Here is a 9,995-nt window from a genome sequence, read left to right on the forward strand (position 1 = left end):
AAACTACCAAGGATTAAGATACATGACACAGCTGGTCACAGTGGCTTGCACCTATAGCCCTTTGGGAGGCCAAGGCAGGAGAATCGCTTGAGGCTAGAAGTTCAAGACCAGCTTGGGCAATATAGCGAGACCTTATCTGTACAAAAAATTAGAAAAAAAGGAAAAGAAAGAAAAAAGATACATGACACAACACATGTTCCCCCCATGTGCTAAACAAGAGACAATATTTCTTTTTATAAAAGAAAACTAAGTATTGCCAGGAAAGAAAACAAACAAACAAAAGGAAGTAGCTTGGAATTTGTAACTCTCCCTCTACCATTCTAAAAAAATTCTGAAACCAAATGACAAGAAATCCCAGGAGAAGAAAAATAGTGCATTAGAAGACATTATTGGAAAAGAGTATTTCTCTTGAAAAATAAAATTGGTAACATTGATAACTTTAGTTCTTCTGGTTGTGGAAGCAAGCTCAAATTTGTATTTTCAGATCTCAAAACATTGAAAAGGATATAGGCTGACAAAATTATTAATTATTCATGTTAATTGTCAATTTAAAAGATCATCAGTCAAATAACATTTTATTTTTTGAGATAAATAGCTTTACTTTTAATATGCTATTCATGGAGGTCAAAAGATGTGTTTTTTATTTTCATTTATAAAGCAGAATTTATGGTGAATGAAAAGCACGGTGGAGATTAACTCCAGGGTTTCTGTGCAGCTGCAAAAAAAAAGAAAAGGGAAAGGAAAAGAAAGAAAGAAAGAAAAGATTCTACTTTAACAATGTCAATATTTTGCCTAGTAGTAATTCTTATGGTTTGTTCTCCAGAGAGGCATGATTCGTATCTTGGAAATTATATGGTGGTGTCATATGTTTTAATTCTGAGTTAGAAGCAAAAATGATTCACATGTTTGGAAACTAATAGTTTTATGTGATATTTAATATGCCTACCAGATTCTTTGATATGATTAGACCTTGAATGCTGCTTCCAAGCCTAAGAAGTTGATAGCACTGATAGGAATTTATGTTCCTTTTTGCTATTTAATCTTTGGAGTTATCCAAAGACTGATTAAGGTCAAAAGACGTCATACCTGGACTCCATTACTTTTTGCCTAGATGTTATACCCGAACTCCATTACCTGCGTATACCATTGCTTTGTTCACTCTTATTTTCCTATCTACAATACATTATTTATCTTTGGAAAATATTTTCATAATTGGAGACTAAACAGGCCTCTCTTTGTACTCCCTCAGTTAAATAATTTTCATTTCTGTATAGTTATATTGAAACATGGTGACTTATTACACCTTAGTGTCTCTGCAGGTGTTTTGGCTATTGATGTTTGGTCCCTGTCTATATTCCTTTGACAGGTTCCAGAAAATGATGAAATATTTTTGATTCAACTGAAAAGTGTGGAAGGAGGAGCTGAAATCAACACCTCTAGGAATTCTGTGGAAATCATCATTAAGAAAAATGACAGTCCCGTGAGATTCATTCAGAGTGTTTACTTGGTTCCTGAGGAAGACCACATACTCATTGTCCCAGTGGTTCGTGGGAAGAACATCAGTGGACATCTGATTGGATCTGATGAATATGAAGTTTCCATCAGTTACGCTGTTGTAACTGGGAATTCCACAGCACATGCCCAGCAAAACCTGGACTTCATCGATCTTCAGCCAAACACAACTATTGTTTTCCCACCTTTTATTCATGAAGCTCACCTGAAATTTCAAATAGTTGATGACACCATACCAGAGATTGCTGAATCCTTTCACATTATGTTGCTAAAAGATACCTTACAGGGTGATGCTGTGCTAGTAAGCCCTTCAGTCGTACAAGTCACCATTAAGCCAAATGACAAACCTTATGGAGTCCTTTCTTTCAACAGCAACTTGTTTGAAAGGACAGTTGTAATTGATGAGGATACAACATCAAGGTATGATTTATGTTAAACGTGTTGCTACGATTATTTAATATGTTATTACATGATTTAATTTTTGTGGTGCTGGGTATGACAATGAACTGTTAGTGTCATTTTCTCTGCCTTGACTTCCCTGTTTTCATTTTTTTTTTTTTTTTTTTTTTTTTTTGAGTTGGAGTCTCACTCTGTCACCCAGACTGGAGTGCAGTGGCTGCTCCTGGCCACCGCAGCCTCAACCTGCTGGGCTCTGGCGATCCTTCCGCCTCAGCCTTCCAAGTAGCTGGAACTACAGGCGCGCGCTACCACGCCTGGCTAATTTTTGATTTATCGTAAAGATGAGGTCTCGCCAAGTTGCCCAGGTGGGTCACGAACCCATGGGCTCAGGCAATTCACTCACCTCAGCCTCCCAAAGGCGCGGGATTACAGGCTGAGCCACTGAGCCGGTCCTATTTTCATTCTTATTCTGAGTTGATTTAATTATGCAAATGAATTCAGATCCCATGGTTTCCTAGGACACATTGACACATTTACTCCTTCATAGTAAAAACAATTATTTTTTGTGATGTGGATTCTGCTTTACCCAGTGTCTGATACCCAACTTGACATTGGGAAAGACTCTCTAAGGGAAATGGTATATTATGCAACTATATATTTCTTTTACAAAATTTGCAGCTTTGAGGAAATTACAGTGGTTAGAAACGGTGGCACCCACGGGAATGTCTCTGTGAACTGGGTGCTGACACGGAACAGCAGTGACCTCTCACCGGTAACAGCAGATATCAGACCAAGTTCCGGAGTTCTCCATTTTGCACAAGGGCAGATGTTGGCCCTGATTCCTCTTATCGTCGTTGATGATGATCTTCCAGAAGAGGCGGAAGCTTTTCTCCTTCAGATTCTGCCTCACACGATACGAGGGGGCGCAGAAGTGAGCGAACCCGCAGAGGTAGGTCCCTGGTTGTGCTTTATTCTCATGAACATTCCCATGCTGTAGAAGAGCCAAAGAATTTGATGCTACAAATCAAATTTATGTTTAGTTTGATGTGACAGGAAGAAGACTGGCCTTGGGAATGATGGTTTTTCTTGGTCCATGTTGCTCCTTCAGCAAATAAATATTTTACTCTCTAAAAAACCCCACAAACTATGACTTAGGAAACTTTTCAGATCTGCTTTTGGTTCATCTTTTACTCTGTTGCATATAAAAAGTGATCATTTTTAGACATTTTATAGAAGTAAATATTAAAATCAGAATACCATGGAAATATTGAGTTTGATCATCTCAGATGTGAGAATTCTGCACTTTAATATTTTATTCCTTTATCTGCAGCTTTTGTTCTACATTCAGGATAGTGATGATGTTTATGGCCTAGTAACATTTTTTCCTATGGAAAACCAGAAGATTGAAAGCAGTCCAGGTGAACGATATTTATCCTTGAGTTTTACAAGACGGGGAGGAACTAAAGGAGATGTGAGAATGCTTTATTCTGCACTCTACATCCCCGCTGGAGCCGTGGACCCCTTGCGAGCAAGAGATGGCATCTTAAATGTATCCAGGAGAAATGGCCTCATTTTTCCTGAGCAAAAAACTCAAGTCACTACAAAATTACCAATAAGAAACGATGCATTTCTTCAAAATGGAGCCCACTTTCTAGTACAGGTACTATTGTATTGTATTGTACTGTAATTTTTGTATTGTATTGTATTGTATTTTTTGAGTCAGAGTCTCACTCTGTTGCCCAGACTGGAGTGCAGTGGCACAATCACAACTACCATAGCCTCAGTCTGCTGGACTCAGGCAATCATTCCACCTGAGCCTTCCAAGTAGCTGGGACTGCAGGCACGCGTCACCATGCTTGGCTAATTTTTTTTAATTTTTGATTTTTTATTGTAGAAACAAGGTCTTGCCATGTTGCCCAGGTTGGTCTTGAACTCCTGAGCTCAGGCAACCTCTTGCCTTGGTCTCTCAAAGGGCAGGGATTATAGGTGTGAGCCATCGCTCCCTCCGGCCTACTACACGTACTTTAATGATGAATCACAATTTTGGCTAAACTGCAAGTGTACTTATTTATGTGAGAGTTAACTAACTGTTATTTTGCCCTCATTTATATTTTGGATTTTACAATTTGTTACTAGAGGCTAGTTAGGGATCCAAAGCGAGACTATCTCCTCTCAAGGTATAAAAAGATAAACAAGACAAGGGTTCTACCATAGCTACTATTTTAATCAAGTGATATTAAAAGTATTTCAGACATGAAATGCAAGTCAGACTTTCATATGATGTCATAGAATAACTTACAAGCTGTTCTAGGGGAGGGTGTAAGATAGGAGACTCATCATTCTTTTGAGTTGATTTGGGAAAATGTGACATAGGTATGGGATTTATAGACTAAATATGTTTTTTCACAATGGAGATTGCAGGGAAAACATTTCAGAAATAAAAAAAAGCAACATGAAGAAAATCTTGTAGATACTTTAAAATAATATACTGAAAAATCTGTTTGTCTATTAATGATAGACAGACTCTCTGGACTTTCACTTCCTTAATAAGAAGAAATAAGGGCCCTATAACACATCCTATAACATATCATATTTTATTTCTTAACTTCTGTTCATCAAAACTTTATTTTTATTGCCAAATCTTAAAATATCTGCATTCACTTATGATGCTACTGTTATTTCTATGCATTGATTGCTTGATTCTGAAAATTAGAAAGTAATAAGGGGGCTTATCAAATTTTAATTAGCTAAATACATTTATTACAGAATCAGGTAGTATGAATGGATTGATAAAGAAAGAGCCAACGTCTTGTCACCATACGTTTTGCCACCTGAAGTCTATATAGCAAATGAAATATTATATTCCGCTAATTTCTTTGCATCATGCCACATTTAAGTGTTTTGTATTTTTGCCTAGGCTTTGTTTTATGGTTTATTGTTGCTTTCTCTGGAGTTTCTAGCTGTCCCCTTTTTATGTGACATCTTCACTGCATTACTGAGGTCTTCCAGCTGTCTTCCCTGAAACGCGCTAAATGAAAGTTTAGTTGAACTGACTGCTTTCTCTCCTTGTTTCACACCTGTATCTGGGATGTTTTTCACTGAACTTATGAATTTTCTCGTTGTCTTGCCTTTCTCTTCCTGGATTCTACTTTGGTTTTGTTGTCGTATATCTAACCCTAAACATGTGCTGAAATATGCAACTTTCTGAATTTTTGAGCCACTGAAAACGTGAAATTTCATATTCACATTGATATCTTCAGAAATTAAAAAAAAAAACTGGCTTTGTACAAAAACATGTCATAATCTGTTTGCTTTTTGAAGTTAATTCTATTAATATGGAAATGTATGTTGACCACCAGTTCACATTGGTAGTAGCATTCCCCCAATTTCAAGGCTCTCTGGATATAATTTGTGGAGTGGAGTTTCAGAATTCAGTGGAGATTTTTAGCTCTTTTGTTTTTGATGTCAGCGCTGTTGTTTGTCTTCTCTGCCATTGACATCTGCAGGATTTAGAACATTCTCAATATATATTTATGGGATTTTTTGAGTGTTCTTTTTTTATTTTCAGTTCTTCCTTCTGTCTGTCTCTAATTTTGCACAGGCTGCATCTCATATGAGATTCAAATTACTAAAACGAATGGAATGAGACAAAGATCTTATGCAGTTACTGTGTGCTTTTCTGGGAACCTGGTTTCCTGGCATGTCTGAAGTAGGTGCAGTGATGGGAGCTGAGTTTGAGAACTGATGATGCAGAGATGCAGTCTGGAGCGTATAGCACACTCATGGACACCACAGCCTTGACTTGCTGGGCTCAGACGATACTTCTTCAACTTTCAAAGTAGCTGGGACTACAGGCGTGTGCCACCATGCCTGGCTATTTTTTTTTTTTTTTTTTTTTTTATTGTGGAGGTGAAGTCTTGCCATGTTTCCCGGGCTGGTCTCAAGCAATCCTCTGGCCTGGGCGTCCCAAAGTGCTGGGATTACAGGCATGAGCCACCATGCCTGGCAAGCTTCCTAATTTCTTTTCTCACAATACCTCATTGTTTTTACTGTGGATTTTACTGTTTTTACTATGGATAGAGATCCTTATATCTATGCTTGTATCAATAACCTCTGTATTAATTGTAAATATTTGGGGAAAAGATCCAGTATTTATATCAAAGTAACTACAGAGAATTACTGTATAAACACATCTTTACTAAAAACTTTGCATGTTATCCTAGTTTTTTTCCATTAGTATTCTTTATGAGCATGGCATAATTTTTGATTCACGGGGTACACTTGCATATTTGTTAAATGGATGTATTGTGTAGTAATGGGAATTGGGTCTCCAGTGGTCTATTCCCCAAATAGTGAACGTTGTGCCCCATAGGTAATTGGCAGAATTTACTTTGGATAACATCTGAAAACTAAAAATAAGTTGAAGGGAGTAATATCTGAATTGTGACTCATCCTGAGTTAAAAAGTTGCACCATGAATTCCAGACTAAAGTCTTTATGTGTTTAGTTAAAAAACAAGGGTCTTACAGTCCAGACAGTTAATTTAACACTTGTTTGCGGTGGGGGGGGGGGCGTTATTAGTCACTGACACAGTTCCTTAAGGTTCAAAACAGCTGTGGGCTCTGGAAGGCCGGTTGGAATAGGAAAGTTGTGTAGTCTGTCTAGTACATAATGGATGAGCAACTCAAGAATAGGAAGCATCAGCCTCTGTTTGGAAAGTTGAATGAAACCAAAGAAAGGAGAATTCTTTAATAGCTCCTCACGCCTTGGTAACCCTTTCAGCTAAATACATTGGTCTGAGATACAGCTCTTGTCAGGCTTGGGTTTACTAATGTGCTGCCCCAGTTGCAAACTATCTGAAAGCAAAGAAGGATTCTTTATGAATGAATGGAGCAGTTTGATTTAGCAGATGCTTAAGGAACCCAGACAAAAAAAGGCTTATCGACTGGGAAATAAGCCACACAAAATTAGCATTTTCTTTTTCATCAGTTTATTTCATAACTTTCTATTTTAAAAAATATTTTTCAAAAATACTGTATCCAGAATTAATTCTATAACTTTAGATAAATGTATATAAAATGTGAGTTTTTTCTAAAGAAAGTTTTGAGTAAAAATATATTGAGTTTTTTCCTTGATGTTTTCCACATTGTTATCAGTGAATATCTGGGAATTAGAGTGTTCAGTCACAAACATGTGCTTACTCACACATTACCAGTACGTTTTAGAAATATCTTTTTCTTATATTTATATGCCATTCAAATCTATGTATTTTATGTATTTGTTCTTTGTGCTATTTTGTACAGTAAATACATCATATGTGTATTTATGTTCCTTTTCTCTACAAAGAATGACAGTTATACTTATGTGGTCTTAACTCTTTGTCTTTACATTTTATTTATTTTGTAACATAAATGCAGTATACTAAAGAAGTACATGTTTCCTTTTACTTGGCTTAGTCTCTATACCGATTGATCGATTGATTCCCTTTTTTTTTTAATCACAGGAATATTTACCAAAAATGAAATTTTTATTGTCTTTCTCCTGTACATGATTTTTCAAAGCAAAATGCATGACATTTAAAAAATGCATTTACTTTTGCCCTTTAAACTGTATCTTGTTCATCACAAAATATGAGGGAGATCAGTACCAGCCTCACCCACTTGTGAAAAATAAATTTAAATCCCAAGTCTATTGGTTACTGAGTGGCATCTTTTCAACATAACAGAACCTATAACAGAGAGCTCTAAAGAGTGGGAGATACTTTTCATTAAGTTCAAAATTGCACTGGAACTTATAATCCCTGAGTTTTTTGCAGTCCCATAATGATTATTTATTCCTGCACTCCTCAAGCGAACGCTGTGTGGATGGATAAATTAGATTTTGAAAAGTTGGAATATTTATGATGCTGAAGGTTTGTGATATATCAGGATCTCTGTTAGAGCTCAGCTTGTGTTGGGGGGGATGAATTCACAAATGTTTACTCTTTTATGTCTTTGTCATGTGTTGAGAAAATGCTGAGAAGCACACACACCCATAAGAGCGCCATAGGCCTGTCGGGAAGTAAAAGTCAGGAACACACAAAATGATAATAAGCCGTATGTGAAATGTGTAATTAAGTTCTAAGTTAGTGAGGTAGCAGTAGAAGTCCAGAAAGAGGTAGAATAAAGAGGACTGGGGTATCCAAGGAGGAAGAAGGAGGTTTATTTCGCTGGTTAAAAAAGTGAGTACGTTTTGGACTTTGAGATGATGAAGGGAGGGCATCCCAGATAACAGCAACTCCATGAAAAGTTACTCTGGTGGTCATTTTTGTCAGTTACAGGGATGTTATGTGTTGTACATGCACTACATCCTTTTAATCACAAAGATGCATTGTAGTCTTTGTGTCTGCATATAGGAACACCTGAGTCCAGATCATTTATAAGGAAAGGAGGTTTATTTTTTGCTCAGTGTTCTGCAGACTGTACAAGAAGTACAGTGCCAACATCTGCTTCTGGTGAAGCCTCAGGAAACGTACAATCATGACGGAAGATGAAGGGAGAAGGGGCATGTCATGTGGGCGAGAACGGAAGCGAGAGAGAGGAGAAGGTGTCAGGCTCTTTTAAACAGCCAGCTCTCACCTGAATAGAACAAGAACTCACTCATTTCACAGAATGGCATTAAGCCATTCCTGAGGGATCCACTCCCATGACCCAGTCACCTCCCACTGGGCTCCACCTCCCACATTGGGGATCACATTTCAGCATGAGATTTGAGAGAATACTCAAGCTATATGACACCTTAAGTTATAAATGGAGTTCTGGGTGGTCTTTTGATAATGGCTTTTGCCTGGAAGAGAAGGGAATTGGGTGACTGATTAGAAGTGTGAGTCAGTGGAAGAGAGGAAGGAGCTATGGACAACTCTCTGACATTTGGCTTTAACGTCAAGGTAGTTGAATATAGGTGACAAGGAGGAGAAGCCAGTGCTGGTAGTGAGGGGGCATGAAATTGGGGTAGTGACTTTTATTTTGGACAGTCTATCTGTAAGGAGTGTGCATGACTTATGTGTTGTCCAGTGGCAGTTGGTTATAATGATTTGGAATTTGAGGGAGAGAGCCCGAGATTATTAAGGAGAGGGCATAAAGTTATAAGATAAAGGGTTTATGTAGACCTCTGGGAAATAATAATAACTGAGGGGCAACAAGAGCTCAGAAAGCCAGTGCACAAGATTGAAAAGGAGTGGTGAGGAAAGACAATTATGAAGTTCCAAGCTGTTCGTGACCTTTACCCGTGTTGGGTTTTCCACCTCATGCTGTTAAGGCTTTAAGAATTTGTTTCTATTTTCTTAATTCTTCTTATTTTTTATTTGTTTATTATAGTTGGAAACTGTGGAGTTGGTGAGCATAATTCCTCCAATCCCACCCATAAGTCCCAGATTTGGGGAAATCCGAAATATTTCTTTACTGGTTACTCCAGCCATTGCAAATGGAGAAATTGGCTTTCTTAGCAATCTTCCAATCATTTTGCATGAACCAGAAGATTCTGCTGCTGAAGTGGTAAGTAGGTTCTTTGTTATCAATGGGACCTAATGAGCTTGAGGTAATGTACAGACACCATTAAAAAAAAGAGAAAGAATTAGCATGTAGAGTTAACAGATCTTAAGAATCTTCATCACTTACACCAAGCCTTTAATATGTAAATGACAGAGGTAAATGATGAGTGTGTGGTTTTTTTCATCATCTTCTGCTGTATTGGATGGAATGAAATTAGGAGTTATTGCTCACGGTGAGAGTAGGGATATTTTTTGATGTGATTGTTTTCAGATAGTGCTATGATTTTTGGCACAGTGATAGCCAAACATAAACTTAAAAAAAAAAAGGCAACTGGTCTCAGTGGCTCAGCCTGTAATCCCACACCTTTCGGAGGCTGAGGTGAGTGGATTGCCTGAGCCTGAGGGTTCGAGACCCGCCTGGGCAGCGAGACCTCATCTCTACAATAAATAAAAAAAATCAGCCGGGTGTGGTAGTGCATGCCTGTAATTCTGGCTACTTGGAAGGCTGACGCGGAAGGATCACCGGAGCCCAGCAGGTTGAGGCTGTGGTGGCCAGG

General features: G+C 37.9%; 1 protein-coding gene across 1 annotated transcript in view; it reads left to right on the top strand.

Annotated features, from left to right (window-relative positions):
- Positions 1-9,995, top strand: part of ADGRV1 (adhesion G protein-coupled receptor V1) — a 555,854-nt gene that overhangs the window by 9,801 nt on the left and 536,058 nt on the right. Inside the window, exons 6-9 of the mRNA XM_008061062.2 lie at positions 1,367-1,932; positions 2,590-2,860; positions 3,242-3,571; positions 9,266-9,442. Of these exons, the coding sequence (XP_008059253.2) occupies positions 1,367-1,932; positions 2,590-2,860; positions 3,242-3,571; positions 9,266-9,442 (1,344 nt within the window). The remainder of the gene's footprint in view (positions 1-1,366; positions 1,933-2,589; positions 2,861-3,241; positions 3,572-9,265; positions 9,443-9,995) is intronic.

The sequence above is a fragment of the Carlito syrichta genome, unplaced genomic scaffold (genome assembly GCF_000164805.1).
Source record: "Carlito syrichta isolate Samal-C Ts95f unplaced genomic scaffold, Tarsius_syrichta-2.0.1 Scaffold305037, whole genome shotgun sequence".
Classification (NCBI taxonomy): domain Eukaryota; kingdom Metazoa; phylum Chordata; class Mammalia; order Primates; family Tarsiidae; genus Carlito; species Carlito syrichta.